At 35.1% G+C, this 15,852-nt stretch overlaps 1 protein-coding gene across 2 annotated transcripts in view; it reads left to right on the forward strand.

The window, feature by feature from the left end:
- The window catches only part of LOC306888687 (phosphofurin acidic cluster sorting protein 1-like), a 52,643-nt gene that overhangs the window by 28,869 nt on the left and 7,922 nt on the right, over nucleotides 1–15,852 (forward strand). The window contains exons 2-18 of one of the 2 annotated variants that reach the window (XM_079447109.1): nucleotides 1,440–1,527; nucleotides 2,601–2,690; nucleotides 2,766–2,891; nucleotides 3,887–4,031; nucleotides 4,178–4,266; nucleotides 5,485–5,562; nucleotides 5,883–5,942; nucleotides 7,101–7,261; nucleotides 9,612–9,705; nucleotides 10,139–10,219; nucleotides 11,919–12,040; nucleotides 12,234–12,363; nucleotides 13,404–13,508; nucleotides 14,251–14,357; nucleotides 14,455–14,609; nucleotides 15,227–15,337; nucleotides 15,701–15,803. In XM_079447109.1, the coding sequence (XP_079303235.1) occupies nucleotides 1,440–1,527; nucleotides 2,601–2,690; nucleotides 2,766–2,891; nucleotides 3,887–4,031; nucleotides 4,178–4,266; nucleotides 5,485–5,562; nucleotides 5,883–5,942; nucleotides 7,101–7,261; nucleotides 9,612–9,705; nucleotides 10,139–10,219; nucleotides 11,919–12,040; nucleotides 12,234–12,363; nucleotides 13,404–13,508; nucleotides 14,251–14,357; nucleotides 14,455–14,609; nucleotides 15,227–15,337; nucleotides 15,701–15,803 (1,845 nt within the window). Of the gene's footprint in view, nucleotides 1–1,439; nucleotides 1,528–2,600; nucleotides 2,691–2,765; nucleotides 2,892–3,886; nucleotides 4,032–4,177; nucleotides 4,267–5,484; nucleotides 5,563–5,882; nucleotides 5,943–7,100; nucleotides 7,262–9,611; nucleotides 9,706–10,135; nucleotides 10,220–11,918; nucleotides 12,041–12,233; nucleotides 12,364–13,403; nucleotides 13,509–14,250; nucleotides 14,358–14,454; nucleotides 14,610–15,226; nucleotides 15,338–15,700; nucleotides 15,804–15,852 lie in introns of both variants that reach the window. The other variant, XM_079447108.1, reaches the window with a different exon arrangement.

Consider the following 15,852-nt stretch of genomic DNA (forward strand, 5'->3'; position numbering starts at 1 on the left):
CCAAAAATAGAAAGACAAGATTAGAGTTTGCAAAAAAGCACAAAGGTGAGCCAGAAGAGTTTTGGAACTGTGTTTATGGACCGATGAGACAAAGATGAACCTTTATCTAAGTGATGGGAAAGCAAAAATGTGGAGGAAAAAAGGGAACTGCAATGATCCCAAGCATGCAGCCTCATCTGTAAAGCATAGTGGAGGTGGTGTCATGGCATGGGCATGCATGACTGCCTCTGGAACAGGCCCTCTCAACTTTACTGATGACTTAATGTATGATGACAGTATCATATTGCATCAGGACAATGACCCAAAACAGCCTGCCAGTTCAGTCAAGGCATTTATAAAGGCAAAGAAATGGAAAGTCTTAGATTGCCCAAGTCAATCTCCAGATTTAAATCTGATTGAACATGAATTTCACCAGCTGAAGAGGAGAGTAAAGGCAGAAACTCCCCAAAACAAGCAACAATTGGGATTGGCTGCATTAAAGGCTGGGAAAAGTATTTCAAAGGATGAGACCAAGAGTCTGGTGATGTCTATGGGTCACAGACTCACTGCTGTGATTGTGTGCAAGGGATCTGCAACTAAATAATAGCTTTTATATCTGCCTGATGTTCAACTGTCCCAATACTTATGCTCACATCAATGAGTGGGATGAACTCTAAAAGTGCTGTTCTTTTAATTTGGTAAAACATGTTGAAACGGCTAATAATAAAATGTGACATTCTGTAGTTTTGTCTCATATTCATCTTTTAATCATATTTGCAAATGAAATCAGTATCAAGAAAATCCATCTTTACAGAAGATGCATGTGAAGTGGCATTTAGATGTATTACGTTAATGCAGCTTAGAGGGACATGGAATGCTTTAACCTGCAGTTACAAATGCATAAATAATGTTTTGATATTTTAAACATGAAATGTTGAATACTGATATTTGACATTTATTTAAAAAATGAAAAGATACTTTAAATGTGAAATTAAAACCGCCAGCAAGTTACTGAGTCGTTGCGATTGAACCGAATCATTTAAATGGTTGATTCATTCAGGAAAACGCCATCATGTTGCTCAGATACGCAAAACAATGACATAGCTGTGTTCGGAATGTTTTTTTGTTGGCGAAATAGAGCAAAAAACAGCCAATATGGTGTCTAAAATGTAAGTCTCTTGATTGTCATTGATCTGTATGGCAGAAGCTCTTGTCGGAAGAGCCTCTATTTCAGGAGTGGCAACGAGAGCAACTGTAAATAATTCACTCGCTAACCTTCCCTGACCCTCAGGAACCAGAAAAAAAACCCGACACCTGTGTGTGTGTTCATTCATGTGCTGTTATTCTGTCACACACTGCAAACCTACACCAGTCCCACTAGAATGGATTGATTGAAAGCTGTTTCCAGTTATGATATTGAGTTATGATGTATTGAATTGTGGATTGAATTGTGTTGGCAGGCTCTTCAATCTGACTCTGAAGAAGCTGGTCATGCTGAAGGAGCTGGATAAAGATCTGACTTCTGTGGTCATCGCTGTCAAACTGCAGGTGATTGATTCTCGTTCTTCTCATTTAACAGGAAACATAAATCAGCTCTGTTCACTTAAATGTACATTCTGCTCTTATTGTGAACCATTCATCAGTGCACGTCTTCTGAAAGGACAGCAAAATAATATCAGCCAATAATATCACAGCACTTTTTATGATGCAGTCAAATCCTGATGGTTAAACGTTTGTAATGTTACAAAAGATTTCCATTTCAAAATATTTGTATTTATATTGTACTATAATTTGTGTAAATTTTTTATTTGTAATTTATGCAATTATTTATTTATAATGTTACAAAAGGTTTTGTTTTAAATAATTTCTTTAAACTAATTACATTGATTTGTTTTTTATTTGTAATTTTATTTATGTACAAAAATACAAAAAAATTAATTCTATAGTATTTAGTATAAATACTTAGTATTTAGTATTCATTTCTGTTTATTTTAAAATAGTTTTATTTTGTTTAATTTTTATTTTACATATTTCTTCCTGACAGTAAAGACATTTATAATGTTACATATATATTGTTATTCTGTTTCCAAAAAATTAATGAATAATTTTTTTCTTTTTTATTTGTAATTTATTTAATTATTTGGAAATAAATCAGTATTTTTACTCCACAAATATGTATTCAATTAATCCAAAGTGACAGTAAAGACATTTGTGGTGTTACAAAAGATTTCTGTTTTAAATAAATGTTTTGTTTTGTAATTTTTTATTTAAAATAATATAAATAATAATAATCAGAAATCAGCAGCAATAGAATGATTAGAATGATTTCTGAAGGATCATGTGACACTGAAGACTGGAGTAATGATGCTGAAAATACAGCTTTGATCACAGAAATAAATAACACTTTAAAAGATACTCACATAAAGATTAGCTTTTTTAAGTTGTAATAATATTTAAAAAATTATACTGTATCAAATAAATGCAGCCTTGATGAGCAGAAGAGACTTCTTTCGAAAACATTAATAAATCTTACTGTGTTTTCTGCTCTCTTCTGCGGATCATAAAGACAAAGTGCTTCCCAGCATCTAATGATGTTTGTTAACTGTCTGTTTCTCTCTCAGGGCTCGAAGCGAATCCTCCGATCCAATGAGATCCTGTTGCCATCGAGCGGACAAACGGAAACAGACCTGCAGCTCACGTTCTCCTTACAGGTGAGTGTCAGCACAGTATCATCACGTCCGTATCGCCTCAAACCAACTCTTAGAAACCTCTCTGTGTCCTCGCAGTATCCACACTTCCTGAAACGAGATGCCAACAAGCTGCAGATCATGCTGCAGAGGAGGAAGAGGTACAAGAACAGGACCATTCTGGGCTACAAGACGCTGGCGCTCGGCCTCATCAACATGGCAGAGGTGAGGGCTGGGAATCTTCACGTACTTCTTGATCTGATCCGATCCGATCCGATCCTTGGAATCACGATCCAATCCGATCCCGGGAGTCACAATCCGATCTGATTCTGGGAGTCCGATCTGATTTTGGGAGTCGGATTCGATTCTGGGAGTCACAATCCAATCTGATTCTGGGAGTCAGATCTGATTTTGGGAGTCACGATCCGATCTGATTCTGGGAGTCACGATCCGATCCAGGGAGTCACGATCTGATCCGATCCTGGGAGATCCGATCCGATCCTGGGAGTCACAAGCCGATATGATTCTGGGAGTCGGATCCGATCTGATTCTGGGAGTCACGATCCGATCTGATTCTGGGAGTCACAATCCGATCTGATTCTGGGAGTCACGATCCGATCTGATTCTGGGAGTCACGATCCGATCTGATTCTGGGAGTCACGATCCGATCTGATTCTGGGAGTCAGATCTGATCTGATTCTGGGAGTCCCGATCCGATCTGATTCTGGGAGTCCCGATCCGATCCTGGGATTCACAATCTGATCCGATCCGATTCTGGGAGTCACGATCTGATCCAATCTGATTCTGGGAGTTACGATCCGATCCTATTCTGGGAGTCACAATCTGATCCGATCCGATTCTGGGAGTCACAGTCTGATCCGATCTGATTCTGGGAGTCACGATCCGATCCAATTCTGTAAACATTACTGACTGTGTTTACATCAATTTCATATAAAAGTATTCACAAATGCAAGTGCATTGCATACATATATTTAATTGAAAATTACATCAAGTGCATTGCAGTTTTGCAAGTGCGTGAAAAAAACAAAAAAACAAGCTCAGAATAGACTCAGAATCAATTCAGAATCGTTGAAGAGAGAATCACGATGCATGGGAGAATCGATTTGTTTTGTTTTTCTCACACCCCTAGCAGCAGAGATGAAGCACAGCTCAGCCATTCCTTGGTTTGTTAATTGATGATTGATTGCTGGTGTTGTCAGGTGATGCAGCACCCCACCGAAGGCGCTCAGGTCCTGGGTCTGCACAGTCAGCTGAAGGAGGTGTCCATCCCTGTGGCCGAGATCCGGGTTTATTCTCTGTCCAGTCAGCCCATCGACCACGAGGGACCCAAAGCCAAGATGAACGGTGAGACACGAGCAACTATACTGCGACTGGCCAATCACAATCAAGTGTTCCAGAGTCACATGACTCTCATCTGCCAGTTCAGAGTGAACAAAGTGAATTTATAGTATTGTTCTTTTTCACTGACTCACACTTTTTCTTTGGCTCAGATCGTTCTCCAGACATTGATAACTACTCAGAGGAAGAGGAGGAGAGTTACTCGTCTGAGCAGGAGGGCAGCGACGACCCCGTTCATCATGTAGGTCCACTGTGTTTGTTTGTGTGTGTGTGTTAAATCAATTAATATTTTTTTTAATAAATTAATTTGAAATACATACTTTAAAATGAATTTATCAAATCATTTCTATTTTTACTTTGCATTTTTTACTTTTAGAATGTATATATAATTACGTTACATTTTATAATACATTAATACAATTAATCATTTTTATAATTTAAATTATATTACATTAAATTAAATGTAATTTGTGTGTGTGTGTATGTATGTGTATATAAAATACATTATTTTTAAAATGTGATTAAAATAAATGCATCTAAATGAAAAAATAAATAAATTATTGATTTAAAATAATTTAAATAACTTGTAAGATTTGTAAAGACTTGTAAATCTAAGATTGATTTAATATATATATATATAAATTAACTATTATTAATGTGCTTAAACTAATTTAAATAATTTATTAAATTGTAAGATTAATTTAAGTACATTAAAAACAGTTTTTTAATATTTAAAAAAAAAAAAAAAAAAAAAAAAAAAATATATATATATATATATATATATATATATATATATATATATATATATATATATATATATATATATATATATATATATATATATATATATATATATATATATATATATATATATATATATATATATATATATATATATATATATATATATATATATATATATATATATATATATATATATATATTGAAATCAATTGATTAAATAAATGAATTTAGTTTTTAAAAAAATATGTATTGCCCCACAACCGTGTGTGCGGCATTTATTTAGTTTAGTAATTATGCTTCTTCATTCTCATTTGAATGCATTTTTTGCTTTTAAGACATATTTCCAATTAAATATGTCACTGTCATCAAAACTGCCACATTGTTTTCAGATAGCATATACTGTAAATATTTGGGATATTTGAAAATTAAATTATGGAAAATGTATTCAACGTGATTAAATTTGCATAATGAACTGTAAACGTATGAGGATTAAAAACTACACTTTAAGAGGTTTATATACATTTCTTAGAATTGTATATTTCTGTTATTTAAATTCATATTTTGATTAAAATTCTGCTTCCTGTTTGCTTCTGTAGTTCTTATTGCATTTGAAGCTATATTGTAGTGTATATATCTGGGTGGATGTGTGTTGGTGGCATTTAGGGCTGAATGCACACACACGACAAGTGTTTAATGGCTTATGTGTGTGTTTCAGTATCTAGATGATGAAGAGGACGAGGTGAGGAAGAAGAAACCCAGACGCAAACTTACTTCAAACACCTCCATTACTAGAGTAAGACACACACACTAATGAATATGAATGACCGCACTGAGCTCCATTTAACACACCATTACCATTAAAGAGGCCACTTTTCTAACATTTTATCTTACTTCAAATAAAAACAAATCCTACATTTTGATGAATATTTTTCATCTAATTTTTTCTTCATAACTACATGCACAGATGATTTATTCACAGTGTGCTTTAAGACTGAAAATAGGATCGTTTTTGATTTGATGTTGACATTAGGCTTTATACTGACAGATTTAATACAGTATTTTATCTGAATTGGGATATAGATGTTTTATTTTTTTCTTTTCTTTCTTTCTCAGCACCCGAACATCAAGCAGAAGTTTGTGGCTCTGCTGAAGCGGTTTAAGGTGTCAGATGAGGTAACGTCTGCTTTCTCACCTGACGATTCCATTAAAGCTGCTGAAATATGACTGTGATCGCGCCGCTCTGACCTTATTATTTCCTGACACTCCCCAACCCCCCCCCCCCCTAACTGTCAGTCACACCTCTGTCTGAGAGTCCAACACCTCTACATAATCACCCTGGAAAGAAGGGGAATTAGGGTTATACGCATCTGTAAATAATGACAGAATTTGTATTTTTTTTGTTGTACCGTGCCTTTAAATAATGGAACTAACTGAAATACACAGAAGTACTAAAATTAATCTTTTTTTTTTTTTTATAATAATAATAAGAAGAAGAATTCAGTATAACAAAAAAAAATTGTTTGCCTAAAAATTTATAATTATCATCATTTACTGACCTTCATTTTTGTTATTATTGGTAACTAAAACCACAATTAAAACCATTTAAAAAATATTGTCATTAATTGAAATGAAATAAAATATAAATATTAGATGGAACACTTGAGAAACAGAAGCATAAATAAGAAATATCGCCTTGGCAACTAAGTGAAATAATGTTCAAGTTCAAGGAAATTACTAAAAATGAAAAACAAATATTAAAAGCTATATAGAAATATAAAAAAAAAACTCATGAAAATGGGAGAAGCAGTCACACCTGATCTTTCCATTCTCACATCATCCTCAAAAAGATCGGAAAAAAATATGAAATGTATAGAATAACAGAATTTTAATTTAAATAAATAAGAAATAAATTAGAAATCTTACCCTGGCAACTTGCTGAAAATAAGCTGAAGTTGAAGTACAAAAATGAGTAAAACTGCAATAAAAACAAAGCTAAATAATAATAAAAAAACCGAACAATTACAAAAACGCATACAATTATCATATGTAAAATAAAAATGGAAAATATAAAACTAAATGCAATTCAGTATATGATAATAATACTAGCGTTTTTATACCTATAGATTTATTCACATAAGATGTCTTTTGAATATTGATATACATGTTTAATTCTCGTCTCACTCAGTCACACCTAGACTTTCATTTCAGCAGCTTTCTATTCTCACCTCAAAAAGATGGAGACGTGAACTCTTGTCTCTGGGCTGTTATTGAGTCGTATAGCGTGTGGAATATGGCTGTGTGTTGATCTGCAGCGGTGTGTTTGTGGTGCAGGTGGGCTTCGGGCTGGAGCACGTGTCCCGTGAGCAGATCCAGGAGGTGGAGGAGGACCTGGACGAGCTCTATGACAGTCTGGAGATGTACAACCCCAGCGACAGCGGGCCGGAGATGGAGGAGACCGACAGCATCCTCAGCACTCCCAAACCCAAACTCAGGTGAGTGTCTGTGTGTCTGCGGCGCCCTCTGCTGATCACCTCCACACTCCACCGCTGTTTACTGAGACACCGGACAGGCCAGGCTGTTGAGCTATAATAACAACCCATTATATACACTATAAACACTTTAAAAGAAGTGTGAAAGATGATCATTTTTAAATCATACCCTATTTATTGCATCAAAATATGTTGAAACTTTACTATAGTTAGGGGTGGATCATTTTATCAGCTGTTTATTATTCATGCAACAATACATATTACAGTTATAGATTTTATTAATAACCATTGCTATGTAGATTATAAGTTTGTCGAGTGCTCTGAGTGTTTTTTTACTTGTGAAAATTTAACTACTGAAATTAACTGATTTATTTTCATTTAAATGAAGTAACTACTGAATGACACGGCATAGACTTCTTCATAGCTAGTGTTTGCGTATTTCATTCTGTAACCTACTTGTTCTACAGATCTGTGTACTAGTGTTAAATGCTACTATTTTGACAGCGTTGATGTTTTTTGTTTTTTTCTCGTTTGTCTTACCGAATGTCAGCAATAACCTGTCCATGGGCTTTTTTGATTACTGTCAGTTTAAGTGCCGGCGATGCAGTGTTGCCAGATATTGCTATTAAAAAAAATAAACCAAAATTATTTCAAATCTTTTGCAAAGATGATCAAATAAAGATATCGCTGACCTTAAACTGCTACGTCCTACTTTATTAACTTTCGAAAATGTCAAATTATGTGGAAAAAACTAGCTGGATTTGGCAACACACACACGCAGAAAACTCGTTCACTCCGATTATTTAATCGTAAGACAGACGCTAAACATTGCAAACTGTCTAAACTGAATCATGCATGTCAAATGAGGAGTTTAACAGCATGCATTCAGAGACCACATTTTATTTTTGAACATGAAAAATGTACATTTACATAAATAAATATAAATAAAATCAACAACAACATTTAACAAATACAAGCAAACATCAACAGGTTACAGCACATTACACATACAACCAGCATCAAACAACATCCTTTCACAGCGACAGAAGATATAAGATGATAACTGTGATATCAGGAAGAGTTACTGAACAGAGCTAATACTGGAGGATATAAAAGATCGTTGTGCACGGGCAGTTCAAATGGGAATAACTCATATTCACCATGAAGAGGATGGGATGCATCCCGAAGAATTGCATGGCTTTTCCTCACAGCTCGAGAATCACATAGCTGTTGCAATCTTAGCCATATTATCTATTTAGTTTGTTCTTATTTACTACTGACAGTGAGAAATACCAAGCAACAAAGCAGAAAGACATAATACTCTCCACAAATGAACAATAGAATAGAGCCAATATATATATACAGTATAGTGTTGTTTATTTTAACTAAAACTAAAACGGTTAAAAATTGTTCTCAGTAATTGTAATAAAATATAAAAAATTGAAATGATTAAGAAAAAAATTTAAATAAATAAATGAAAGTCAGAATTGAAATACATTTTTATTCCATTTTATTTGATTATTTATTAATTAAAAATTAATTAAAGCTAAATAGAAAAATATATTTGAGCAAAAATGCTAAAAGGACACAAAGTTACTAAAATTAAAATCTAAAATTCAAGTTCATAATAGTAATGCTAGCATTGTATGATTTTATCCTTTCTAATGCATTGATATATTCAAATAAAAATTTCTATAAATATTATAAAAATGTTTTGTATTTGGAGCACACTGGTTTAGCTATTGTTTGTGTATTAATTTGAAATAATTGTTCAACTTTTTAAATTAAACCAAATAATATTTTTGTGTTAACATTAAAATGTTTAAACAAATGAGTGGCTATTAATGTTAATTAAGTTATGAATAAGTTACAGTATGCTTTAGATGAAAACATTTGTTATGAATTAAACCTGAAATTTAAATCAAATAAAAATATTAGATAAAAAGCTTTAATGACAATTAGAAATGTTGCCGTCCTTTAAGCTGAAATGCTAAAATGAAATAAAAACTGAAATAAAAAAAGCTAAATGCATATCAATACATACCTAATACATATCACAAAATTACCAAAACGTAAATATGCAGATTTTGAATGCATTCATGTGAGGCCTCAATATGAACAAGAATCAGCGTGAAAGGAGGAGCATATGATGAGCGCTGTATTTCATGTTTTCTGAAGTGAGTATTTAGCATGGATTGTAACTGAGACTGATTCATGACACTTGTGCCTCATTTAGAAAAGATCATTGAGTTTAGCAGAAAGCAATGAACCGAGAGATGAGAGACGAGCAGGTTTGCCTGTTCTCGTTCTTTATTTCTGTTTTAACGAATCGCTCTCTCTGTGTCTTTCGCAGGCCGTTCTTCGAGGGAATGTCCCAGTCGAGCTCTCAGACGGAGATCGGCAGCTTGAACAGTAAAGGCAGTCTGAGCAGAGACCCCTTCAGTCCCGTGAGTACAGATACTACAAATAATCACAAAACACCAGAGACTGTCAGACAGATCTCCTCAACACTCCATGTCCACAATTTCATGTTTATCTCTGTCTATATTTAATCAAAAAATGTTGAATGTAGGCACTAGGATTTTCTGAAATTGTTCAATTTTCCATATCAACTCTCAATATCAATCAAGATGCCCAAAGTAAAATAAAAGACAGTCTAGAATCGGCCACCAAAAACCAGAGAGTAAATCTGAGTAATCTATAAAGTATATGTAAGGGTGTAAAATTATCAGTGATGTTAACGGATTGTGTTGTCCATTATCGTCCAGCTCTGAGGTGCAATGGTGTCCAGATCCTTCATCCTCAGACAGCTCAGACGTGTGTGTGTGTGAGTGTGTGGTTATTGTGTTAGTGATTGTAGTTCCTGTGTGTGTCTAGCAGGGAGAGCAGCCGCCGTCTGATAAACTCAAACACTCGCACAGCCGCAACCTGGACGAGCCTCTGTCTGAGACGGACACGCTGGTGAGACAGAATCACACTGATATCTACACAAACACACAGCGCCAACAAAAGCATCTGGACTCTGGAGTCACCGTTGTTATTCTAGCATCATTTGATATACTGTTATCATTTTTTGTTAATATTTTAATTAGATTTTATTATCATATTTTCTGTTTTTATTAGAATTTTGTTGTGCTTTTGTCATTTTTTGTATTATGTCTACAGTGGGGATCAAAAGTTTGGGAACCCCTTGCAGAATCTGTGAAAATGTGGATAATTTTACCAAAATAAGAGAGATCATACAAAATGCATGTTATTTTTTATTTAGTACTGTCCTGAGTAAGATATTTTCCATAAAATATGTTTACATATAGTCCACAAGACAAAAACATAGCTGAAATTATTAAAATAACCACATTCAAAAGTTTGGGAACCCTTGGTTCTTAATACTGTGTGTGGTTACCTGGATGATCTACGACTGTGTTTTTGTTTTGTGATGGTTGTTCATGAGTCCCTTGTTTGTTCTGAACAGTTAAACTGAGCACTGTTCTTCAGAAAAATCCTCCAGGTCCTGCAGAATCTTCAGTTTTCCAGCATCTTTTGCATATTTGAACCCTTTCCAGCAGTAACTGTATGATTTTGAGATCCACCTTTTCACGCTGAGGATGATTGAGGGACTCAAACACAACAATTAAAAAAGGTTCAAACATTCACTGATGCTCCAGAAGGAAACACGATGCATTAAGAGCCGGGGGGTGAAAACTTTTGAACAGGATGAAGATGTCCAAATTTTTCTTATTTTGTTGAAATATCATATTTTTCCATTTAGTACTGCCCTTCTGACGCGACAGAAGATACTTGCATGTTTCCTGGAAGACAAATGAAGTACAATTTACCTTGATCTTCAAATTCAAAAAGTTGAACTGTTCAGAACAAACAAGGCATTTTGTATGATCTCTCTTATTTTGGTAAAATTATCCACATTTTCACAGATTCTGCAAGGGGTTCCCAAACTTTCGATCCCCACTGTATATTATATTTATCATTTCAATTCCTGGAAGAAAAAAAAAGTGTCAAAAGTCACCACTTTATCATTAAATTAGTTTGTTTACGAATGTCAAACCTTAATGGATAACTAAGTCTTATATGCAGACAACGGTGGCAATCAACAAATCTTTAAAAAGATGAGCTCTTTACAGCAAATAACTACCAATAATGACAAAAGTTTAAATGAAGTCAGCAATTTATTCATGCTGCAATGCATGCTGGGAACTCACAAAACCTTAACATTTTAACAATATGAATTTCTTTGTTCAGATGACTGTGTTTGACTAGTTGGGACAACATTTGGGGTAATTCTATTGGTCTGACAAGGCTTTTTATGTAGTTTCAAGAAAATATAATTTTTTAGTGTTTGAGACTCAAAGGGTTTGTAAATTGGAAAATGTGTAGTTAACATTTTTTACAGTGTAATAAAAATCCAACTAGAAAGATGGCACAAACACGCTTTTCAAGCGAAACATTTGACAAAAAGCTGTGGATTACACTAAAAACAGCAGCTGGTTCAAAGACATTGAGGACAAACTGTTTCCATGCAGTCCAAATACTTCTGGCCTCAATGTATATTACATTAATTTGCCCTGAGATTCTGCATGACCTGAATTCTTTGGGTTATTATGATGTTTAATGCTCTTTTGTGTTGAATGTGTATGTTTTGTAGGAACTGAATGATCAGGAGTTGTTCAGTGAAGTCGGACCCTCTATAACCGTGTCTGTGGCTGAAAAACCACGAACACCCCTAAAAACCAGCAAGAGCGAGCTTCAGTCCATGCCTTCACCCAGGTAATATAATAAAATACAATATATTATAGACTACCGTTCAAAAGCTTTTAAAGAAATTAATACTTGTATTCAGCAAGGATGCATTAAAGTGATCAAAAGTGACAGTTTATAGTCATTTATAATGTTACTAGGTTAGAAACACAGTCAAATAATGTGTAACAAAAAAAAAACAAAGTTTGATTCTGTGTTGTAGGTCAGATGGAGGACACACACCCCGTAAGCGCTGCACTCTTGTGAAAGACCGACAGCTCTCCAAACCGCTGAGCGAACGAACCAACAGCTCCGACAGCGAGAGATCGCCTGAACTCGGACACAGCACACAGGTACCAGGATTTAGACTCCGTTTACGTCTGTATTTAGCAAGCAATAGTTCACCCAGAAATGAAGCTTTACTAACCCTCAGGCCATCCAAGATCTAGATGAATTGGTTTGTTTATCAGAACAGATTTGGAGAAATGTAGCATTGCATCACTTGCTCAGCAATGGATGCTCTGCAGTGAATGGGTGCCGTCAGAATGAGAGTCCAAACAGCTGATAAAAACATCACAATAATCCACAAAACTCCAGTCCATCAGTTAATGTCTTGTGAAGTCTGAAGCTGAGTGTTTGTACAGTAAGAAACAAAGCATCAAGATATTTTTAATTTCAATCTGTTGCTTCCGTTGAGTCCATAATCCATAATAACGCTTTATCCAGTGAAAGTGATCTCGTCTGAATCAGAAGAGAAATCTGCACAGATCAAGCACTGTTTACAAGCCCAAACAGTTCTAAACAAATATGTGTTGATGTGAGAGACAACAGGAGACTTTTTCACTGGAGGAAGCGTTATTATGGATTATGGACTCATATTTTAGCCAGAAGCAACCGTTTAAAGTTACAAACATCCTAATGATGGATTTGTGTCTTACAAACATGCGTCTTGTCACTTCACAAGACATTCAGTGATGGACTGGAGTGGTGTGGATTATTGTTGTTTTTATCAGCTGTTATTCTGACGGCACCCATTCACTGCAGAGCATCCATTAGTGAGCAAGTGATGCAATGCAACATTTCTCCAAATTTGATAAAGAAACAAACTCATCCACATCTTGGATACCCTCAGGTTGAGGACATTGTCTGGAAATTTTCATTTTTGGGTGAACTATTCCTGTAATGTATGGCCGTTAATGACAGGTGTAGACAGGGTTTCTCTCTTTCTCCAAACACGGTTCTCCTCGGATTATTTGCTCTCTTTGCTTTTTAAATAAGGAATGCTAATGCAGTGTTTCATCCTGTTCTGTAGAGTCACTGTGAATTATTCATGTTTGGCTGACTCATCGCTGTGTGTGTATGTGTGCGTGCGTGCGTGTGTGTGTGTGTGCAGGTCCTCAGGAAGGCCGTCTATGATCAGCTGAATCAAATTCTGTTATCCGATGCTGCTCTTCCTGAAAGTCTCATCCTGATCAATGGCACAGACTGGCAAGGACAGGTACACGAGTGTGTGTGTCTGAAGCAGACTGTCCTAATGGCTGTGTTTTCTATTTTTACCATGGCAAAGTTCTGTTCCTGTTCTTAGACAGCGCAATGTGGGAATTTGACCATAATGCACAACATTTAATGGCTTATAACTCTTTAAAATAGTCACAACTTGATATGAAAGACACCAATGTTCTGCCAAAAATATATTTATTTATAATAATTAACACAATAAACAGTTTTTACACTAAGTAATATAGTTTATTAGTGCAACTTTGGACCATTTATGTTACAAAGTATTATTATTCATTTTATCAGTTAATTATCTAATTAATTAGCTAAGTAATTAGAGTGTAAAAGGCTGCATTTATTTGATGAAAAATATAGTAAAAACAGTAATATTATGAAATATTATTACAATTAAAAAATAAACAATTTTCTAAGTGAATATATTTGAAATAAATGTAATTTATTTCTGTGATCAAAGCTGTATTTTCAGCATCATTACTCCAGTCTTCAGAGTCACATGATCTTCAGAAATCAGTCTATTATGCTGATCTGCTGCTGGAGAAACATTTCTGATTATTATCAATGTTGAAAACAGTTGTGCTGCCCAATATTTTTGTGGAAACTGTGATGCATTTTATTTTAGGATTGTTTGATGAATAGAAAGAAAGAACTTGAAACAGATCTTTTATATCAGTATAAATGTCTTTACTGTGACTGTACCGCAGTGTGTTTGTGTGTGTTTGCAGTATGTTGCGGAGCAGCTTCAGGTTCAGAAGCATCCTGTGGTTTGCACGTGTTCTGGAGCAGAGATTCAGGCCGTTCTCTCAGCTCTGCTCACACGGATACAGAAATTGTAAGTTAATTGAGTTAAACGGGGCTTTTGTGAAGAAAGCACAGAGCTTGAAGCGTGAAGTCCCGTGTAATCTGATCTCATCTGTCTGTGTGTGCAGCTGTAACTGTAACTCATCGATGCCGCGGCCGGTGAAGGTGGCGGTGGTCGGCGGTCAGAGTTATCTGGGATCAGTGCTGCAGTTCTTCGTCACTCAGCTGGCCAACAAGACGTCTGATTGGCTCAATCACCTCCGCTTCCTGGTCGTGCCTCTGGGTAAGAAAACAACTCATAACAACGATAGATAGATAGATAGATAGATAGATGGATAGATGGATAGATGGATGGATAGATGGATGGATAGATGGATAGATAGATAGATAGATAGATAGATAGATAGATAGATAGATAGATAGATAGATAGATAGATAGATAGATAGATAGATAGATAGATAGATAGATAGATAGATAGATAGATAGATAGATATGATTTAATGCCCTTTTATGCCAAAAATCATTAGAATATTAAGTAAAGATCATGTTCCATGAAAATATTTTGTAAATTTCCTACCATAAATATATCAAAACTTCATTTTTGATTAGTAACATGCATTGCTAAGAACTTCATTTGGTCCACTTTAAAGGTGATTTTCTCAAAATTTAGATTTTTTTGCACCCTTAGATTCTAGATTTTCAAATAGTTGTATCTAGGCCAAATATTGCGTAAATATCATAACAAACCATACATCAATGGAAAGCTTATTTATTCAGTTTTATGATAATGCATATAATGCATAAATCTCAATTTCATATGACTGGTTTTGTGGTCCTGGGTCACATTTTTGAATTGTTAATTTCAGTTTGTATTTTTATCTTTCTTTAAAATGGGTCAGGTTCTCATCCTGTTGCTAAGCACCTGGGTGCCCTTGACAACCGTTACAGCGCAGCCTTTCTGGACGGAGCCTGGAGAGACACATTCAACCGATCAGAGCCGCCGCAGACAGGTACACAATATACACACACACTCACGCACACACCCATTTGAAAGAAAGGAATTACTAGACTGAGTTTTGTAAAACTCAACTGACAAAAATATGAAGCTTATTTTATTGGAATTTCCTGTCTTAAATTATATTATGCAATGGTTTTCTTCAAAGATTTAATATATGGAATGGGAAAATGTTGGATTTTCTTTAAAAAAAAATCAAACTAATATATCTTTTATAATTGCTATACATTTTATTTGTTCAAAAATAGTAAAATGATCAAATTTTTGATGTTCAGATATCTGATCTGTTACACACCCGTTTAACCCGGCAGCTGTATGTTGTAGTAGCTGACGTGTGTGTGTGTGTGTGTGTGTGTAGATGCAGTGGACGTGGCGGCGCGTGTGGCTCAGTACATCAGCGGAGCGGCTCTCACACACCAGCTGCCCATCGCTGAGGCCATGCTGACCTGCAAACACAGAACGTACGGCTCTGTCTCTCAATACAGCTGCACTTCATTCACTGCTCAACAC

This window comes from Barbus barbus, assembly GCF_936440315.1.
Source record: "Barbus barbus genome assembly, chromosome: 2".
Taxonomy (NCBI): domain Eukaryota; kingdom Metazoa; phylum Chordata; class Actinopteri; order Cypriniformes; family Cyprinidae; genus Barbus; species Barbus barbus.